Consider the following 22,046-nt stretch of genomic DNA (forward strand, 5'->3'; position numbering starts at 1 on the left):
CGTTTCTCTGGGCTTGTTTTCTAGGGAAGAGCTCCGCGGGTGGGGAGTTAGGGGCGTCGAGGAGGCGCGATCGTATCCCTGGCAAAGGCGGCCGGTCCTCGGCGGGGCGAAGATGAGCAAGATCCACAAGTTTTTCAAGGGCGGAGGAGGCGCCAAGGGGAAAGGCAAAGGGGGCCCGAGCCCGCAGGAGGCTTTAGCCCGGCTGCGGGAGACCGAGGAGATGCTGACCAAGAAGCAGGAGTATCTGGAGGCGAGGATCCAAAAGGAGCTGGCGCTGGCCAAGAAACACGGCACCCGAGACAAGCGAGGTGAGCTTGGGCCCGGCTCAGGCCTTAAAAGGCACGATTTCAGGGTCAAGTTGGCCAAACTTTGTGGGGGAGGCGCTTTTAGGAAGCGGTGCCTCTGAACACGTGCAGAGTGCAAACGCTTTCGCCCCAAACATGGTCGGTTTGGCGGTTACGGCTCTCTCGCTTCCCACCCTTTAGGAATGTAATCGTCGATTCTGTTGTGTGTGGAGTGGAGAGACCGAAGAAGGCAGCTGTGTCATAAAGTGTATTGCACCAGAGGCAGTTTCAGCTTGGTTACTGAAATGTATTGCATTTCTTTAAACCTGGTTCCCTCTTGAAGCTCTGGACTACACGTCCTGTCATTCCTGACCATTTCCATGCTGCCTAGATCCCATGGGAGTTGTCGTCCAAAACAGCTCCCTAAATTAGTGTGTGCTAAATAGTTTTGCATTTGTATCTGCCTTTTACATTTTCCTGTTTATGTTGATATATTCTGCTGCTGCCTATTACTTGGTTTTTGGAATGTCAGAGTGCAAGTAGATAAATAGGTACCGCTCCGGCAGGAAGGTAAACGGCGTTTCCGTGCGCTGCTCTGGTTCGCCACATGACCTGGAAGCTGTACGCCGGCTCCCTCAGCCAGTAAAGCGAGATGAGCGCCGCAACCCCAGAGTCAGTCACGACTGGACCTAATGGTCAGGGGTCCCTTTACCTTTACTAATTTAAATCTTTGTTTTGTTTTGTTTTTGTAAGCTGTCTTGGAGAGTTGTTTTGCCTTGAAAGGTGGAGTATGCATCTTAGTAACTAAATAGTGCATTGGGTTTTGACTCAGAAGGCATAATTGGCTGTTGCTCCCTCCCAGTACAAGCTCCTTCCCATTCTTCTTTGCAATCATACCCCGTGACAACTGAGTGCAGGATGTACACATACATTATTTCCTATACAAAAGTGATGTCTTTTCCTGTTGCCAAGCTAGGATGCTTGTTCCCTAGAAATTCTACCTATGCTGCTCTCACACCCATTTCCTAGAGAACCCATTTCCACAATAATGACCCCCCTAAACTGTGTCTATATGATACTATCTTTGTATACAGCCTCTTATTTCCTAATCACACTGCATCACAATGTGAACTTTATACCCACTAGAAAGTTTGTTACTTTGGTCTTTGTTAGTTTAATAAGTAAATATACAACAAGAACAATCATTAAAATTAGTTTTCAAAGGTCTGCAGAAGCAGATTGTTTTAAAGATACTTTCATATCCAAAAAATGATACCTTGCAATATGTATTATAAGGGACCACACCACTTCTACATTTTGGGTTGTTAGTCCTGTATTTGGGCTGTAATCCTGAACAGACTTGCCAGAGAGTAAATTTCATTATATGTAGCAGGACTTCCTTCTGAGTAAACATCCTTTGAATTGCACATCACCCTATCCAAATGGGCTGAAGGCTAAGATTGCAGTGGCACTAGAGCTCATTTGCAACTATCATATATAATTGTTTTCAGTTTCTAAAATATTCCATCACTATGAGTAGTTCTAAATGTACGAAATAATTGCATATTAGTGACTTTTTTATTGTATCTACTGTAATTCTACGGTATTGCGCAACTAGGGTTTTTTTGAGTTGCTGCATAAACTGTTACAAAAATAAACGGAAGATGATTGTGTGGTCTGTGCTGAAGTGAAGTATATTCTTAGATTTGTTGTTGGTCTTTATTGTTTGGCTAGAATCTTAGTTAGAATTAGAACTGTACACAGTAATTTCAGAGTTTCTTTTGCCTGCATCCGTAGACCCACCCTAGCTAGCCAATAAAAATAGCTGGATGAAGTCATGTAGGTGTGTTTGAGATTTATATAACAGTACTTTGGAAGAATGGCTTTCTGGTTTGTGAGAGTGCTCCCCTTTCAACCTTCAATATAAAGGGAACTTGGGCAGGCCACTACATACTGTAGTTTCTTTGGAGTTAACCTCATTGAACTCTGTGGGGTTTTACTTCTGAACAAGCATTGCTACATCAGAAACTGGCATGAAGCAATCTAAACATTTGTTGTCATAGAATCATAGAATTGTAGTGTTGGAAGGGACCACAAGGGTTGTCTAGTCGTGCAACCTCTTGCAATGCAGGAATCTTTTGCCCAACGTGGAGTTAGAGGTCAACAGTGGCAAGAGGGAGGGAGAGGATGAGGATGAAGGGCAGTTGCAAAGCTGCCGCCCACGTCAGCGAATGCAGTCTCTTGCACAGGTAGGCTGATCTTCCAAGCTAACCACAAAAGCTATGTGCTTCTATTGGTTATGGTTACCTAGGTGAAACTGTTAGCCTGTAGATGTTTGCGGCTGGTGAATTCTATCAGAAAGCCTTGATTCTCAAATATCTCTTTTGACCACAGTCTTACAATGCAATCCTATACACTTCTACTCAAAACTATGAGTACAATGGGTAAATGGGTATAGTACTGCAACATCAATGAAATGAGAGCAGCTTGTGGTTGTGCAATAGTCTGGTGACAATAGAATTGTTTGAAGACCATGTTGTGGGCATGCTTGGTAGATCATGGTATAATTGCAAAGGAAAGGCAAGGGCAGTTGAATGGATTCAGACAGCATACAAGCAACACTGAAAACCTAAGATTTATTCTTGATTATGTAAAAGAAAAGTAACAATAACAATCGCCCAATACTCTGCCTTATCTTGACCAAGAGTGCTTTAATTTAGACTGATATCAAAGCAATGTTTGATAGATAGAATGTTTGAACGGTACAATGTCTGTACCGTTGTTTTGTGAAACAAGAATATAAAAATGCAGAGATTTCACAAAGGGTTTTAGCTAGGAAGTGGGTCAAGGAAACCTACCCTGATGTGTGAGCTGTAGATAAGAAAACTTTTGTTGTACTTACAGAAAGGGAGCCAGGGAACAAAGACAGAGTTGGCACCTGCAGTTTTGTTGTTGGAACAGCCTTTAAAGTTATGCAGACATAGTCGTCTTTCAGAACTCAATAATATATAAACACTGGTTTTTCTACAGCTTTCCACATAATCTATCAAACCTTGGCCCATTAGGCTTTTGTGATGCTTCCACAAGCACAATATGCTTCCATGTGTAATAGAAAGAGGAATATGGGGATAATAATTTTGTGATGAGAAACTGCTTAAGAACACATTGCAGATAAAAAAAACCTTTGAGTTGAAATGTTAGCTATAGGGCTGGGATGGGAAACCACGTTTCCTTCTGAGAAACCTTTATGGGAGCCAAATGTCAACAGAGGGCAGGGCCAGAGGCAAAAGTGGGGCAGAGCAGCGACTGTGAATTTTACCCTTGTACAATAGGCTAGGTTCCACCCACCCACCCACCCACCCACCCTCTCCCTCCCTATCCTCAAAAGTTGCAGAACCATAAATAACTCTGAGAAAACAGACTACTTCCTCTAGGCTCCACCGTCTCATGGAGAACTTCAGAGGCTTAAAGGGCCTGGGCCTGGCGGCGGCCATTCCTCCTCTATTCCCTAGCCTCCCTACTGATGTCCTCCTTGTGTCTCTGCGAAGCTTGTGCAGAGTGGTGGAGCAGCTGGGTACACTTGCCCCATGCCTTAGAGGGCTAAGCTGTTTGGGGGCCCCAGCCAGGGGCCTACCAGACTTATGCTGTCATGCCAAGAACAAGACTCTGGCCCTGGACCTCAGATAAGCTCTGCACAGGGCTAGTTGCTGGACTGGTGTAATGGGAGGCATCTGGTTCCTCTGGGAAAGCACCCATGAGGGTCCAGGGTTTGGTCCTGCTAGTTCTATCTGCCCACCTCAATTACAGAGTTCCCTGGATCTCCAGCAGTTAGCTCAGAGCTCTGAATGTGATCTGGGTCCTTAGCTGATGCCTCTGCAGCCTCTAGCTCTTGTCTTGATTGTTGTTGGATTCAGGGATTGTGGCAATCATGGGGACATTGTGGTTTCCATGTGTTTGTTTGTTTGTTTACTGCTCTTCATCCATAGACCTCAGGGCGGTTAACATTAAAATATAAGGTAAAAACACAAAATACATAAGAACAACAACAACAAAACTGCCACAAACCAATAACCCCACTCTCCCCATTCCCATTCCTCCTTCCCTCTGCAGTCCCTGCTTGTCCTCAGCCTGCTGCAGAGGCTTCTCAAGTGCTCAAGGGGATTTTTGTACAAGCAGAAATCAATTGCACAAGCAATTCAGCACAAGTGGTCCTCACCCTTTGAATATAATTGCATTGTGTAAATCTTTTGTAAGCCGCTTGAATAGCCTCTTGAGGCTACAAAGCCCAAACTTGGATACCCTTTTGAGGCTATTTACTAAATAAATAAAGTAATCCAGAAAAATAAATTTTCATAGAGTGGCACAGGCTTAGAAGGATTGTTGTCACTAATTATATCAACCTATATGCGGTAGATGTCCATGACAACCAGATCATAGGATTATGGAATTGTAGAGTTGCATGGGATACTGAGGGTCAACTAGTCAAACCTCATGCAATGCAGGTATCTCAACTAAAGCATCCATGACAGATGACCATCCAATCTCTGCTTAAGAACCTTCAAGGCAAGGAAGGAGAGTCCACCACCTCTCATGGGAGTCCGTTCCACTGCCGAACATCTCTTACTATCAGAAAGGTCTTTCTGTTGCTTAAGTTCGAATCTCCTTTCTTGTTACTTGAATCCATTGGTTTGGTGGGTCCTAGCCTCCAGGGACGCAGGTGGCGCTGTGGGTTAAAGCCTCAGCGCCTAGGGCTTGCCGATCGAAAGGTCGGCGGTTCGAATCCCTGCGGCGGGGTGCGCTCCCGCTGCTCGGTCCCAGCGCCTGCCAACCTAGCAGTTCAAAAGCACCTCTGGGTGCAAGTAGATAAATAGGGACCGCTTACCAGCGGGAAGGTAAACGGCGTTTCCGTGTGCGGCTCTGGCTCGCCAGAGCAGCGATGTCACGCTGGCCACGTGACCCGGAAGTGTCTCCGGACAGTGCTGGCCCCTGGCCTCTTGAGTGAGATGGGCGCACAACCCCAGAGTCTGTCAAGACTGGCCCGTATGGGCAGGGGTACCTTTACCTTTACCTTTACCTTTAGCCTCCAGAGCAGGAGAAAACAAGCTTGCTCCATCTTCCATGGGACAGCCCTTTAGATATTTGAAGTCCTTTAGGTTATTAGAAAATAATCGCATAAAGCAATGGGCATATTTTCCAACAAAATATTTTTCCTTGCACCAAATATTATTAGTTGATATTTGCTCAGAAAATGTAGCAACACTTTTGTCTGGAAGATGCATAGCAAGTTGTTGGTAAAGTTGAAGTATGGGATTAAAAGAACAAGCCTGGGGGGCTGGTAATAGATAATTAAAATGTATGTACTGCTGGTGGTGTTTTGAGTGTCTCATGATGGTGATCCGCATTCCATGTGTTTGACTTAGCCGTCTTGACTGTTGTTACTTGAGGTTGGGCAATGTAAGAGTCAGGCAATGATGCAAATGTTTCATGTTACTGTAGAACAAGCCTAGCGACATGTTATTAAGAACACCATTGCGAGGCTGACGTGCACCCATAAATATCCCAAATACCGCTTTGTTCCAGTCTTCTAGGAAGTTGCTTCCTAAGCTTCATTTTCAAACTACAAAATATGAAAAGAGGCAATAGCTTATGAATTTCTTATTATAAAATGCACAATTGGTTCTCCCCAAGATTTGATGCATTGGTGCATAAGAACCACATTCGATTTGAAGCAGGAGATCCATCACCAGGATTTGCTGTAGTCTGTAAAAGTCAAATTAGCAGCCCACTGGTGGGGAGGGGGACTTAAGAGTGAGGCCATCATGGTCCTGGGGGGAAGGGAATTAAGCCTTTCTTCTTGATTGCTTTCCTGATTAAAATGCTGCTTCATTTGTTTTGTCAGGAAAAGTACTAAAATGTTGATGGATTTTCATGAGGATTTTTTTCTTTTTAATTGAAAACTGAGTTGGAAATGTGAAGAACTGAATTTAAGATTGGAAAAATGAAAAACCATAATGGACGGATTCACCCACTGAGAGAATTGTTTTATAACTTCCAGAGAATTTTATAAGAAAAAAGCACCTTCTTCAGAACAGGAGTGGCTCAGATCTGCTCCTGCTATTCTTGTAACACAGTAGGTTACCCTGTGTAATAACTTCAACTGGGAAACTTTGTCTGAATTTCTAATCTCATGCCAAGAGAAAACAGGGCTTAGTTCCTTAGAGTTGTCCTTAAGCCACAACTCAAGAGCCATAATCAGTTCTCCTTTAGTATGAATGTCTTTAAGCCATTAATCAACTCCAGAACTGATCCAGCAGCAGTCCACATGAGGTGTACAAAGTCAGCACCTCCTAGTCCTGACACATGAGTTAAGAGCCCTAAGGATAAATATTTGTCAAATGGTATGATCTACTTGTTTTAAGTGTAAATATTGAGTTTATTGGAACTGTGGTAAAGGAAGCTCTGTGAGATTTGCTTAAAAACATATTATCTTTATACAGGGTTGACACCTTCTCATTTCATTGGTTACAAATGCCAGGGTTAACTTTCTCCCCTAAGTTTATACTGAACATGCTCGCATTGCTTCATTTTGTCGCATATGAGATGGGCTGTATCAGAAGTAGACATAGGAAGCTGCCTTAGTCCATCCAGCTCAGTATTGTCTTCACTGACTGGCAACTGCTCTCTAAGATGACAGGCAAAGGGTCTTTCCCTGCCCTGCTTGGAGATGCTGGAGACTGAACCAGATGCAAAGCAGATGCTTTAACACCAAGTAATCAGTTTTTCCTCCACTCATAAGTAGCCCTTGCCAACATGTGAGTGTAAACTGAATTGACAGACTATTTTTACCTGTTACAAGAAAGAAAGAAAGAAAGAAAGAAAGAAAGAAAGAAAGAAAGAAAAGGAATGTGATCTAAGCCTGTTGATATTTTGTGGGAGGGGGTATTGTTTTTGTTTGTTACTATGTCATGTATTTTTGTGTTTTTTATGTTGTTGTTTTTTATTTTAACATAACTTTATTGAAATTCATAAATAACGTACATAATATACACACTCTTAATTTGACAAAAATGAAAACAACCATGTACTAATACTCTTCTTTGGATTCACAAAAATTAAACTCAGTTTAAATTTATACAGTCTCTTTTTCTTATCTTTTTTACTGTGTTTTTATGTTGTAAATGGACCTGTGATCGTCAGATGAGAAGGGTGTTAATAGAAATTTAAACACCTCAGGTTACAAATACTTTGGGTTACAGACTCTGCTAACCCGGAAGTAGTACCTCAGGTTAAGAACTTTGCCCCAGGATGAGAACAGAAATCGTGTGGTGGTGGTGTGGCATCAGCGGGAGGCCCCATTAGCTAAAGTGGTACCTCAGGTTAAGAACAGACCTCCAGAACGAATTAAGTTCGTAACCAGAGGTACCACTGTAAATGTATTAAAGTAAATCCCAACAAATCATGAGTAGAGCCCTATTCATGTGAAATAACTTTTTCTTTCTGTAGTTGCTTTTGTTCTTTACCCTCTCCACACCAATAAACCCCCTCATTCCTGCTCCAGTAGATTGGGGAACCTCTGGTGTGTGTGTGTGTGTGTGTGTGTGTGTGTGCTGTAGCTAGTAAAAAATTGACAAATAGCTGCTGGGGAACAGAACTTTTTGGAATCCTGCCTGTTGTTACGCCATGATCATTGAGTTTTGTGGAAATAATTGTGGTTTAATGATTGGTGGAGAATTCATTGTGTTTCCATTTGCTTCTACATTTTAGTTTGAAGGGTACAGTTTTGTGTCTGCAACTGTAGCCTCTGCCTTACTAGACTGTACGCTTGCTGTATTTTCTTTCTCTAAAGGAAGTTTTCCTTTTATTTTTCGAATACAACTGTTGTACCAAATGAATACTTCTGTAATTAGAGAAGTATCCAATATCAAACTCTACCCTTGATATTTCTCTTCCTACTGCAATTTTGAAATTGTCACTCTTTAAAATCGCCGCACTCTTAAAGTAAAAAATAAATAACTAAAGATAAATCTATATAGTCTTGCGACCTGTGATGTTATGTTTATTTCCTCAGATTACTCTCTTTTTCTTCTCTGGCTTTCTTCTGTTTCTGAAATCTTTGGAATGGGAACCTTCTTTTCTGGTCTTTCAGAATATCTTGTCTGTGAAGTAAGTTACTCTCCAATATTGTGAAACCATCAGGTTAGGTTATATTGACTGTACAGTAAACAACAAATGTGCATTTGCCAATTAATAAATAAATGGTTGTACTGATAAGCCAGATTCTTGAGCCTGTCTTATCCACTGTTGTGAAACAGACAAGACAGAGGCTCGGACTCTGACTTTCCAGGGTGTCTGTCAGTCTTTCACACCTCTGCAATTGGCAGTCCTATGTCTACTTTTTATTTTCCTTTAATTCACCTGGGGCATTCTGACAACCAGTTATAAATACAATATAATGTATTTTTTATTATTATTTGGGGGATTACATTATATATTGCATATATATTCTGAAACTGTCTAGATTTCTGACTGGATGGGGCCATACAGTCTTTAGAAGGCTGAGAAGAATTTTTTTGGGGGTATAACAGCATAATGGTTTCATATATTTATCTGTATGCAATTCAGGATCAAGCTGAAGGGAGCAGCCTCTGTTTTAGGATGTTTTGGATTTCGAATTTCATGAGTTTTTAAAATGTCTGTGGAGGCAGGAATGAGGAACCTATAGCTGCCCAGTCCTTGTTGGACTCCAACTGCTATCAGGCTCAGCCAGCATGGCTGTTGGTCAAGAAAGATGAGAGTTGTAGTCTGGAGGGCCACAGGTTCCCCACTGGCTTAAGGGGATTCGTATGATCCAAAGACATATATCTATGACTATATGTTTTTATTTGGATAAATCTACCCATTTGTAGAGGGATGCGGGTGGCGCTGTGGGTTAAACCACAGAGTCTAGGACTTGCTGATCAGAAGGTCGGCAGTTCAAATCCCCGTGACGGCGTGAGCTCCTGTTGCTCGGCCCCTGCTCCTGCCAACCTAGCAGTTCGAAAGCACGTCAAAGTGCAAGTAGATAAATAGGTACCACTCTGGCGGGAAGGTAAATGGCGTTTCCGTGCACTGCTCTGGTTTGCCAGATGTGGCTTAGTCATGCTGGCCACATGACCCGGAAGCTGTACGCCAGCTCCCTCGGCCAGTAAAGCGAGATGAGCGCCGCAACCCCAGAGTCGGTCACGACAGGACCTAACGGTCAGGGGTCCCTTTACCTTTACCTTTACCCATTTGTAAAAATGACTGTACATATGATAAAGCTAAAGGGAATGGATTCTGTCTTCCTAAAAATTCGTATTATAAAGGCACTAGCTGTTCAGATTCTTATGGAGTTTCCTGGCATGAACTCATTCCATGCTGCAGTTGTTGGACTGGTTGAACTGGGTCGTCCTTGAAGCATGGAATCCTCTTATTTTGGCCACAATGAACCAAAGAAATCCCTGTTCTGTTTATGCACACCTGCTGCTCAACAACTTCGTTTGGGTTGAATGCAGCAGTTACTTTTCTCCCCCACCACTGACTTCACATTCCAGTGAAATCTCTAAGCATTTCATTGTCAGTAGATCGCATTAAGGAAATGAATTAAGGCTGATCTTTTTCCTCACCAGCCTCCTTAACAAATACAGCAGCAGAGCTGTATTATTCTGTGAGACACTCCCAGTTTCCTGAGTGGCACTAAGTTCAAAGTACAATACTGCTCAGAGTTTCACTTTGTTTCAGAGAACAGATCAGTGGATACACAGGGTGTTCTAAAATCAGTGCTTTTTTTCTGGGGATACTCAGACCCTAAACATTTTGTGAATCTTTGTACTTTTGTCCATTTACTGTGTTTATTTTCCCCAATTTGAACTATAAAATGGTGATTTTCTCGAGTCAAAATGAGAGTACCCCTAGACATTTTTAAAGAAAAAAAGCAGTCTAAAATATTTGCTCCCCTTCCCCCGTCAGTTTTTTTGGTTTTTTTTAAGGCTGTAGCTTCTTTCAGTCTCCCTGCTGTTTTTCCAAATGTGTAATTTTGCAGATAACAAATTGGGGGCAGCAGGGCTGGGACCAATTTTAAAGAATTTGTAATTAGTTTTATTCCCTGGAATTATTTTGATCATACTTCCATGGATTTGTCCTGACAAGTTCCATTCTGGAAGCAGTGCTAGAAATACAGAATTTGCAACATCTGTGGCAGATTCTGGTTAAAGCAGATTCCGGGCACACCGTCCTAGTGTTCATACAATGACTTAATAGGGCTACTGATACCTAGCTTTGCCAAAGCTGATGAACCAATTCCTACCACTCTGCTTGTGTTTTGATGTGGCGGTTGCATCCTTCATAAAAGGATGGGCCATTTAGGGCAGGGGACCTTGTCCAAGAAATACAGTGGAAGGAACTGCATGATCTCTGGAATCCTTAAATTGTGCCCTTTTGTAGAGACCCTAATACCTGATTTAAGTAAAGCTTTGGGGCGGAAACACTCACAAAGCAGAAAACAAAACAAATAGCCACAATTCACAAGTCTTGCATTCATCCAAGGGGATTTTCCCACTTTTCCCAACTGAACACCATTTATTTATGCCCTCCTCCTCCTCCTTTGCTTTGTAACCAATTTCTATTGAGACAGATTTCGAGATGTGAATGCCAGAAAGCCCTACTGGTAATGTGGAATTAGTTGTTTCTTTCTCTGGAATGTGCCTCTGCAGTAGAGGAGAAAGTGTCCCAGGTGTGTGCTTTTTGTATCTTATCTCCGAAATATCAACATCTTGCTTTTATCTTGACAATATTTTATCCCTTAGAATGTTGTTGCCTCATTTTCCTCATATAGATTGTGTTGCCTCTTGAAAGCTATGGAGGGACCCTGGGTTTTCTTGTGGCCTGATGGATTCCTAAGCCCTCTTCCTTTCTTTATTTTTATCTGCTACTCTGCCTTATTTGGTGTGAAGCAGCTCCATTTGAACTGCATTAGTAAATAATAATAATAATAATAATAATAATAATAATAATAATAATTTATTATTTATACCCCACCCATCGGGCTGGGCTTCCCCAGCCACTCTGGGCAGCTTCCAAAAAAATATTAAAATACTGTAATACATCAATCATTAAAAGCTTCCCTAAACAGGGCTGCCTTCAGATGTCTTCTAAAAGTCTGGTAGTTGTTGTTCTCTTTGACATCTGGTGGGAGGGCAGGGGTGGGGAACCTGTGGCCTCTCACACATTGCTGGACTCCAGCTCCCATCAGTCGGGGGTCTGACTGTGGTCAGGGGGCTGCTGGGAGTTGCAGTCCAGCTGCTTCTGGAGGACCACAGGTTCCCCACAGCTGCATCACGAAAAGCTCTCCTGCTAACCTCTCCATGTTACACCAACAGCTGCACTGCAGGCACTGAAGAGGAAAAAGAGATACGAGAAACAGTTGACCCAAATCGATGGGACCCTTTCCACCATTGAATTCCAACGCGAAGCCCTTGAAAATTCCTACACTAACACAGAAGTGTTCAAGAACATGGGCTATGCAGCCCAAGCGATGAAAAAGGTGCATGAAAACATGTAAGTGGAAAACACACTGTCAACTGTCCATTGGAAATGCCCTTCAATGTTAAGGTTACCATTGGGTTTATTTTGGTTTGTGCTGTTGTTTTCGTTAGATCCTCAGGTGTGGCAAGATTTTATGGGTAGACATTAGGGGTTGAGTGTGGTATTTTTGGCTCCTGTGGTGTTTTTGCAGGCCCCGTGGCAGTCCAGATTAACATGATTAGCTGCTCACTGTAGTCCTTGCTGCGCTGAGATTCTGGTGTGCAAAGCATGTGCTGAACTGATGAGCTACAAGGGTGTCCTTCCTTTCCATTTTAGGTTATGGCCAATTTCTTTGTGTGTGGGGAAGGATGACTCTAAAACAAAACAAGCGAGCAAGTTCATGTTCTGGTGGTATTAGACTACTACAGTGTAATGTATGCGGGGCTGCCTTTGGAAACTGCCCAGCTACAGCGGCGAGGATACTAACTGGTCATTGCAAACACATCTCAGTTGTGCTTAAAAAGCTCCGGTAGCTACCATCTGTTTCAGAGCACACTTCGGAGTGCTGGTGCTTAGCCCTACATGGCTTGGGATGTGGGTTCTAGAAGGAACCTCTTCCCTCGCATCAACCTGCCTGTGTTCTGAAATTCGTCATGGTGACTAGGGTGAGGGTCCAATGTTGTGGCAGCCCTTATAGCATTTTCTCACCAGGGAGGCTTGCCTTACACTTAAGCTGGAAGGCTGCATCCACAGTGTCCCTTTTGCTAGTTAAAGGGACTGAGATCCTGTGCCGTCTTTGATGCTGAACAGGATGGTCCTCCAGCAGCTCAGAAGAGATTTTTGTGTGTGGAGGTGGTGAGGGAAACAGGCACTGCAGGGGGAAAGAGTAAAGGCAAAAATCATCTTGCCCCTTCCTTCATAGTGAATAGAACTCTGATGTGCCAAGTCTGACTCCAACCCAAAGTCTCTTAGGCACCAGCTGAACCTGTTATTTTCCTGGGCTTTTTAACATCTATTGCTGCATTGCAGGGGGTTGGTCTAGATGAGGCATAGGCAATCTCATCCCCCCAGATGTTTTGGTACTACAACTCCCATCATCCCTGACCACTGGTCCTGTTAGATAGAGATGATGGGAGTTGTAGTCTGAAAACATCTGGAGGGCCGAGTTTGCCTATGTCTGGTCTAGATGATCTTTCGAGTCCCTCTCAACTCCACAGTTCTATAATTCTATAGATTTTCTGCTTGTTTTTATTGCTGCTCTTTATTCTGCTGTTCTTTGGTGCTTCATGATACTTCTGTGGTTTTTGTCTGTTTTCTGTCCCACCCTGGTAACTTTATAAAATGTTCATGCGTGGTATACAGGTTCATTAAATCAACCTTTGTCTCTTCAGGGACTTGGACAAAATTGACGACATGATGCAAGATATCACTGAACAGCAAGATATCGCTCAGGAAATCACAGAAGCTCTTACCAGAAAAGTTGGTGATGACTTTGATGAGGTTGGTAATGAAATTAAGGACATAAACTAGATGCAGACTAAATATCACTGCTTAATTTTATGCTCGATAAAATCTTGTCAGGCTGGTTGCCAAGCACTTAACACCTGTCTTTAAGTGCACTTCAGTTCTCAGTTGACTGAGGAGATAACAGTTTAAATGGTGGGAAATTGGACTCAGTACTTCCCTGAAGAAAATTTTCAAAACTATATGCGAGACATGTTAATGCACACCACAGCGAAGTTTAATGGTCTTTGAATCATAGAATTGTAGTGTTGGAATGGGACCCTGAGAGTCATCTAGTCCAGTCCCCTGCAACGCAGGAATCTCAACTAAAGGAAAGCCTCTACTACAAAAATGTTCTGTGACGAGAACCTGCTCGTCATCAGTAATAATCAGTCTTACGCCAAGATGGGTTGAAGGAGTCTAACTGACTCAAGGGCTGCTGGAGCCCAACATTTATTATGAACAGTAAAACATACTCTCTAAGGAAAATACAACATTGTATCAGCCGGCAGATAAAGACAATACCATACATGGGTATCATGCCATCACATCAGGCCACGTAGTCGATCAGGCTATGCTATGTGGACCAATCATCAACATTGCACGAGGTATTCACGTGCTCATCATGCCTGGCGCAGCGTACCATACCAAAAGGTCAGACTGCAGAAGATTTTCACCCACGCACTCATTGGGCCACGTGTGCACAGTTCTGTACGTGCGTATGGGTGTGGTGCATTGATTTGTAATTGATTGTAGAGTCCTGAAGATAAGTCTACAGTCAAAAATAATACTATAATACTAGTCCATTTCCCACATACAATGGAACCTTGGTTCTTGAACACCTTGGTACTCAAACATTTCGGCTCCCAAATGCCGAAAACCCGGAAGTAAGTGTTCCGGTTTTCAAACGGTTTTTGGAAGCCAAATGTCCGATGCGGTTGTCAGCTAATGTTTCTGGGGCGCCTGCACCAATAGGAAGCTGTGCCTTGGTTTTTGAATGTTTTGGAAGTTGAACGGACTTCCAGAATGGATTACGTTTGAGAATCAAGGCACCACTGTATATCAGCTGACATATGGGGCCATAAATCATGCTTCCTGCTTGGATCAATTGCACGAGCAGCCAATCCAGTTGTATCCCCACCTGCCCCACATCTGCTATAACATATGACATCAGGTGTGCAGCAGGTGGACGAGATATGGAGACAGTGGCCCTGTGAGCCAAATAATTGTCAGACCAGATTTGGCCCCTGGCGCAGTTTCCCCACCTCTGACCTATGCCAATCATGACATGACAACAACCCAGTTTCCAGTTTAATAAAGCTTCCCTGTCTGATTGCCTGGAGCAGATACTTACTTGCTACTGGCAACTAGGCGAGTGGCTGTTTACATGGCTGCCATTATTAGTCTCTTGAGATAGTGGACCCTGTTTCTCAAAACATAACCTTCCATTTTTTTTAAAAAAAAAAAACTTTCAGGATGAGCTGTTGGCAGAACTGGAAGAACTGGAGCAAGAAGAACTCAATAGTAAAATGGCAAATGTTCGACTACCAAGTGTACCAGCTACGCCGCTGCCTTCCCATCCTGGTAAACCTTTTTTTCCCTTATTTTGAGCTGTCTGCTAATGATATATGATATAGAATGATTCAGGTGAAATAAATTTTAGTATATATATCCTGAAACTGTCAAGATTTCTGATTGGATGAGCAGGAAGAATCGAGACAGAATACACTAAGTGAAGAACAGGGTTTTCTTAGCAATGAGGTTCAAGACCCAAGACCTGGGTCTTACCTGGCACTCTGTGAGCAGTTCTAGTGTGTACCTTCTATTGACATCCTCCATGATGATGAGTCTTGTATTTCAAGTGATATAATTAGAATTTGGATCGGGTGCAGGATGGCCATGGCCAAGACTTCCCATTGAGTCATCATGTTTGTACCTTGTTTTTATATTCTAACAGTTCTTGAACATCTTTTTGTTACAGCATCTTCAAGGAAAAGGGTGGAGGATGAAGATGATATGCAGCAGCTCGCGGCATGGGCTTCTTAACAGCAATCTACAGGGTTACAGGAAATGCCATGGAAGAAGTTTATGGAACAGTGTTTTGTTTTACACAGAGCATGGCTGTGTTTGATACAGTCCGGCATTGGTCCCTGGTGGGATTTTATGTCTGTATGTATGTGTATATGTACACATGTATGTATATGTGTGTGTGTCTGTATATTTAAGAGAGCCAGGATTACTTAAGACCTGTACTTGAAGTGTGCCTTCTTCTTCAGATGCAGCCTCATATGAATTTCTTTTTTCATACAGAAGAAATCTGATTATTTTTTTATATTACCGGTGAAAATTGACTGGGGTAGTCTATTACTACTACACAGTATTATCCTTTGACTCTGAAAGCTCTGTGTATAGGTACAGGCATTCATGCTTATTACCTGAATTAATTGGTTCTGTTCCATAGAAACATTCAAAGCTGAGAGCCGATATATGCAGCTCTCCCAGGCTGTTGCTTTTCCTCTTTTGTACGTACTGACTTTTGCTTGTACAGGTTGCAAACCCTGTTTGTTGCAGAGGATGGTATGAGCAGGCATGTTTCTAATATAGAGCAACATCCTCTGTAGAGTTTCAAACAAGTTTGGAGTTGTTGGAATATGTGGTCCATTTGGTCCCACTAGGTAGAGATGAAGGAGAAATTTGATTTTGTTTTAATGCACACCTCCCCAAACAACACACAAGCCACAAAATGCACTTATCCTTCAATATTTGCACTTTTCTGAATTTTGCAATGCAGTTTTCCAACCAAAAGGTGTAAAAAAATGTGTCTGTTAAGAGAAAGTTCACATTAAAATGTGTCATATTAGGCCAAATCGTCTTCACAAATATGTATAACAGAAGAACCTCACAAACCGATTTGGAAATATGATGAACCTGTTTTAAAATCTGACAAACCAACAACTGGGAGACACCAAAATTGGCAGATTCATCTATCCCTACAGGGTGTCATGAAAATATTTGTCTAAGTCCTGCCATAATTTTGTGCTGTTGGATTTCTTTGCTTTCTATGGGAGCTTCCTTCCATGTAGCTACTTGTTCACTCGGCGTCCTATATGGAAGAGTCAAAGACTGACGTGGCACCTTAAAGACTAGCACACTATCTTTGTCAAGCGTATACAGTGGTACCTCGAGTTACAGACGCTTCAGGTTACAGACTCCGCTAACCCAGAAATAGTACCTTGGGTTAAGAACTTTGCTTCAGGATGAGAACAGAAAGCGTGCTCCAGCAGTGCGGCAGCAGCAGGAGGCCCCATTAGCTAAAGTGGTGCTTCAGGTTAAGAACAGATCTCTGGAACGAATTAAGTACTTAACCCAAGGTACCACTGTATATAGAAAGACAACTTGGGTCTTGTATAGGCACATAACACATGAAGAGCTCTGCAGTCTAAAATGCTGGATACAGTTTGGCTTGCTATAAGTGGCTAAATTCCAGAGAGTTTTCGTGTGTTTGATTGCTAAAATGGAGTTAATTTTAGCCAACAAAGGTAGTTAGTTGAGTGGAGCATGTTTGATGGGGGGGGGGGGGCAGGCAAGCTGAGAAACCAGTTTATAATGGGTGTTTGGTTTTGTGACCAGCAGACTTAAAATTGATTTTATCAAACCGTTTTAGCAGGGAGGTTGCAGTCCACTAAATCAAAGAGCTGACTTCATGCTGGAGAATAGTGGGCAGAGAATGGCCGAGAATCTTCTGTTCCCTTTTCCCACTTAGCTTTCTTTTAACACTGAACCTTTCATATTGCCATGCCTATTATCAAATGGAGAATCTTAATAGGTTTTTAAAGTTGTGGCTTTTGAAATGTCCTCCTTACACTCGTTCAGTTCCTTTCTTTTTTCCTTTTTGCCTGAATGAAACACTTTACATTGGAATAATTTATATAACCTGAAGTACCAAATTTCAAACGGGGTCATTTTTTTTGACCTGGGGGAAACAGAGCTGGGTTTCAGATAATTGGATAATGAAGGTGCAAATAAATATATTGTCTGAAAATATTTGTGTTTGACTTGGCAATTGTTTTTCCTATCTTGCTGTAAAGGAGGGGTGGGAAACCTTTGGCCCCTTCAAATATTGTTTTAATAATAATAATAATATATACCTCACCCATCTGGCTGGGTTTCCTCAGCCACTCTGGGCAGCTTCCAGCAAAATATTAAAATACAACAATTCATCAAATATTAAAAGCTTCTCTAAATAGGGCTGCCTTCAGATGTCTTCTAAAAGTCATATAATTGTTTATTTCTTTGACATCTGATGGGAGGGTGCCACTCAGTCCCAACCAGCTTGGCCAATGGTAACACAAATTATTTTTAAAGGATGCAATATTGATCTGGCTTAATACACTTACGTTTTGGTTCATCGTTATTGGGGATGAGTTACACATATTTTCTTCACCCTGATGACTGATGCTTAATCATGTAATACCCTGGAAAATGTGACACTCATACCCAATGTCAAGTAATAATTCTTACATGGATCAGGAGGTAGGTAGATCTCTGGGTGATTTGCAACAGATATGGCACAGATTTCTGGTTTTAAGTTGTTCAGTAATAGCAAATTTGATTGCTTAAGTGAAAGCAGCTTGGATAAGAATTGTGAGCAGAGGTCTATTCTGGTACAGTACTCAAAACAAATCCCTGTGCTCAGCAGCAGCTCAGAGCCACTGTAAATTATTGTAAATATGTATTTTTAGTACCTGGCTCTAGGTGGTGCATGTCCAGGTTCAAATACAAGCAGATTGTGTAGTTCGAAAACCTGCTCCCTCTGCTGTAAATGATCCTTTGGCTCTGTGTATTTGTGTGTGTGTGTGTATGTAGAAAGAGGGGGCTGCATTCAGGAGAGCCTAAAAAAGCTTTTGTGTGTACAACTGTTTGAATCCTGACCAGCATCCACTATGACAAGTATATTTATATAGATTTTGGATATAGAAAGCATGAGCTGTTGAAATCCTTCGATAAAATGATTTTAAAAATTATTACAAGTTAAAATGCTATTGGTGCAAATTATTTTTCTGCAGTTTATATATAGAGTAATGGCACATTTTGGCATGTTCTCTCTATCTCTCTCTGTCTCCAATTTCTTCATTATTATTTTTTTTGAAAAAAAACAACCACCCCAAAACTAGCTAAAAGTTGCTTGGTAATGTTGTTTCTCCTGATAGGTGCAAAGCAAGCAAACTGAGGCTGAAGTCTTATTAACTAGGAATTGCATCATAGTGGATCAGGTGTTGCTTTTCTATAGGTAGAGTCAAAGTACAGTCCTACTTAGGTGTAAACTCAGTGGGACTTTCTTCTAAGTATAGATGCATTAGATACATGCGGTCTACAGAACTGCTGGACAGATCTTGTAAGACTGGTAGAAATCACACTCTAGAAATCCATCTTAAAGACACAGAGCCTTTCAGCGTTGTGCTCCAAAGTGCAACTGAAGCCTTCAGAAGGAAAGCTGTCCTCCTCATTTTAATGAAATACTGGAATCTATGCAAAATAATAATAATGCTAAAGGTAAAGGACCCCTGACAGTTAAGTCCAGTTGGGAACAACTCTGGGGTTGCAGCGCTCATCTCGCTTTACTGGCCAAGGGAGCCAACGTTTGTCCAGACAGTTTTTCTGGGTCATGTGGCCAGCATGACTAAGCTGCTTCTCATGCAACGGAACAACAAAACCAGAGCAGTGCACAGAAACGCCGTTTACCTTCCCACTGGAGTGGTACCTATTTATCTACTTGCACTTTGACGTGCTTCTGAACTGCTATATTGGTAGGAGCTGGGACTGAACAACGGGAGCTCACCCCGTCGTGGGGATTCGAACCACCGACCTTCTGATCAGCAAGCCCAAGGCTCAGTGGTTTACACCACAACACCACCCACGTCCCAATAATAACGCTAGATTGAAACAATTGTTATAACTTCTAGAACCACTCACCTGCATCATGGTAACGGCCTTTGGACCAAGTTAATATGTTTGAGATGCATCTGAAAGGACTTTTTTAAAAAAAAAACAAACAGGATGGGAGGTATTTTGCTGTCCTGTAGGTGGCACTCTGAATTCAATAACAAATGTTAAACTTGCTCGACCGCTTTTGCTTGAAGATCTGTTCATGCTAGGCTCCCTTACATGAGGAAATCGACATAACCTTTTTGAGGATATGTAAATATTGCTTCATTTTATACACAGAAATGGATCGGTCCAGAGGGATAGCCTTTTTTTAATCTGCTGCAGAAATGCAAGAAGACATAGAGTGCTGGATTTAGTTCAGGGGAATGAAGGCTACATTTCCACCCCTTATTTGTTAATATCCATAGGCCACAGGTTATGAGAATAGCTTGTTTCAGACTAGTGCCAATATATTAAGATACTTTGGCAAGACGGATGGACATGGCTCAGTTTTTATTATTACCCCTCTCTTCCAGCCACCATGCACACTTGCCCTTCCTTTATCCTTAGAACATGCCTGAGAGCCTAGTTAGGCTGACTGGTCCAATGCCACCCATTGAGATGAATGGCTTAGTGGGGATTCGAATTCAGATCTCTTTAGTTCCCCAAACTACTATGCTGCATTGTTTTTGGTTCACTTTTATTCAAAAGTAATAAATTGCTTTTTATAAGTTAGGAAACAAGTGCCTTACCAAATGTATGGTAGAGACGATTCTCATCTTTACGTCACCCTCTCAGTCACAGATAAATGGCCAAGCCACACACTCAAGGCAGCTGTGGTTTGTGGAAGACCTGTACATGTTCCAGTAGAGTCCAGCTCATACTGCTTGTCTCCATATCTTTGCTTCTACCAGCTTCCCACTACAGCAGACAAAAGGCAAAACCATTCCAAAATAGTGTACAGTGGTACCTGTTAGTTTCTGTTTGTGCCACTGTGCAGTGCTTGGAGTCACAAGACTCTGTTTTGCATTCCAGAGATTCCAGGCTATTGGAAGTCTCACGGAAGACAGGAGACGGATGTGATGTTACTGGTTTCCTGATCCTTTGTTGTTCAGTTGCTCTCTGCTTTCACAGAGAGAGCATGTATATTTCTTTTCTGTCTGCGTAGTTAGAAATAAAACACTCTTTGCAATGTAGCTCATACTATCTCGGCTCCTTCCCTGCGTGCTGGATACTCTGCGTAATGGGGGAACATGCTTGGAATCTCATCAAAGGCTCAGGTCGTTAATCACGTCAGAGGAATCAACCGGAAGAGTCTGGGTTAGAGGAATCTGTAACCTGAAGCATATGTAACCTGAAGTGTATGTAACCCGAGGTACCACTGTTTTTCTGTCGTTGGGGAATAACAGCCGGAGTGGGATAAGAAGCCTACCTAACAAATTTTCCGTGAAGTTAAGATGAGGGAGGGGACAAACCTTGAACTCTTTGAAGGAAATGCAGGGTAGACATAAATAAAACCATATGGCACCATGCCCTGCTTGTGAGCTTTGTACAGGCATCGAGTTTGCCACTGTGAAAGCAGGGTGCTGGATTAGACACACCTTTAGTCTACTTCAGCAGAGCTCTCTCCTTGCGTTCCTATTCATTACATGCTTGCTCCTACTTGGACTTGACTTCCAGGACACTTCCCAAAAGATTGGTGACCTCTGTCCCATGCTGAAGAACGCCAGCCATCTTTGCCCAGTAGCTCCTATACTGTTGGCAGTGAATAAACGTTAGATATTGTCTTTGAACAAACTAGCAGCTTTTCCCAAACTTGGCTGCAGCTAAAGGTTTAGCCGGTTTCTGCATTAACAGCAACAAAATCAGACACCACTGGAGATGTGGAAAGAATGAGTCATGGAACACCTTGCCCAGGTTTTGCAATAAATGGCACTTATTTAAACGCCAAGTTCTAAATTATTTTTCATGCATGGAAGCATTTTCATTAAGAGTTACAACACAACTTACTGTGTTTTATCAGGCATTTGAAATGGTCTTATACCAGGCTAGATATTTCCCAGCACCTGCTAGCTGATCCTGATTTGTTGCTTACAGAAGGGACCTAGGCTGCAATCCTACAAACAGCATTCAGGCAGATGGGCTATAGAAAGAGGCATTAAGTGCCACCCAGCCAGTGAAACAGCATTGGTGCACCTAGGGCACTCTCAGTGGACACAGGTGTTCTGCCAGTGGTGCTCCATCAGCTGTGGGGCTACAGTGGCCCATTCTTGGGGGATGATTGAGGACCCACAGGTTCCTTAGCCTCATTTCTCAAACCCCAAGGGTTGTTCTGTCCAAAATATTAGTGGAAGTATTACTAATGGAGTGAGACTGGTGGAATGGCCATGCCCTATCATCCTTATATATATTAGATTTCAACCAATTAATAAGGGAAGTTTTGGGAACAATTGAATACAGTGATTATGATTTAAGATCAAGAAAAATATAGGGAAGTTATAGAGAGTTGCAGTGTCATAACCCACTAAGTAAAACCAGAATTAGGAACTTTGGGGAGCGGAATAGGTTTGTAATTTTAGAGTAAAAAAAATTAACATGAGCCTGTCCTCCTAGTTCTAGTGGTTGAAACTTAATAATTTAAAACTTTAATATTTTATAATAGTGGATTTGTGTAGAAGGAATATTTATTAATAATTCATTATGAAGCAAAGTGCATGTTAAAGCATGTATATAGAAATATTAGCTTCCCCCCTTTTAACCTAAGTTTTTCAATATGTATTTTCATCATGGAAT

General features: G+C 42.2%; 1 protein-coding gene and 1 long non-coding RNA gene across 4 annotated transcripts in view; both read left to right on the plus strand.

The window, feature by feature from the left end:
• LOC307219769 overlaps positions 1–17,372 on the plus strand; it is a 255,558-nt gene extending 238,186 nt beyond the window's left edge. For both annotated transcript variants that reach the window (XR_013840533.1, XR_013840534.1), the window contains exon 2: positions 16,657–17,372. This is a non-coding gene — a long non-coding RNA (uncharacterized lncRNA). The remainder of the gene's footprint in view (positions 1–16,656) is intronic.
• CHMP4C (charged multivesicular body protein 4C) lies at positions 1–17,372 on the plus strand. Of its 2 annotated transcripts, XR_013840517.1 has the most exons (6): positions 1–308; positions 11,681–11,858; positions 13,217–13,325; positions 14,804–14,912; positions 15,310–16,504; positions 16,716–17,372. XR_013840517.1 is itself a non-coding variant. In XM_079983210.1 (5 exons), the coding sequence occupies exons 1-5, from the start codon at positions 113–115 to the stop codon at positions 15,372–15,374; spliced, it is 657 nt and encodes a 218-aa protein (XP_079839336.1). In that variant the 5' UTR covers positions 1–112; the 3' UTR covers positions 15,375–17,372. The 2 variants fall into 2 exon arrangements, 1 of the variants encoding a protein (XP_079839336.1); XM_079983210.1 differs by having other exon boundaries at positions 15,310–17,372.
• Positions 17,373–22,046: the final 4,674 nt, after the last annotated feature.

The sequence above is a fragment of the Podarcis cretensis genome (assembly GCF_951804945.1).
Source record: "Podarcis cretensis genome assembly, chromosome: 7".
In the NCBI taxonomy this organism is placed as follows: Eukaryota; Metazoa; Chordata; class Lepidosauria; order Squamata; family Lacertidae; genus Podarcis; species Podarcis cretensis.

What these genes read in the sequence shown, in the direction of transcription:
- CHMP4C (XM_079983210.1), top strand. Translation starts at nt 113, where the DNA reads ATGAGCAAGATCCACAAGTTTTTCAAGGGCGGAGGAGGCGCCAAGGGG. An exon ending in AAAAAGGTGCATGAAAACAT is followed by an intron (nt 11,859 to 13,216) that starts GTAAGTGGAAAA and finishes TTGTCTCTTCAG; the next exon opens with GGACTTGGACAAAATTGACG. An exon ending in TTGGTGATGACTTTGATGAG is followed by an intron (nt 13,326 to 14,803) that starts GTTGGTAATGAA and finishes AAAAACTTTCAG; the next exon opens with GATGAGCTGTTGGCAGAACT.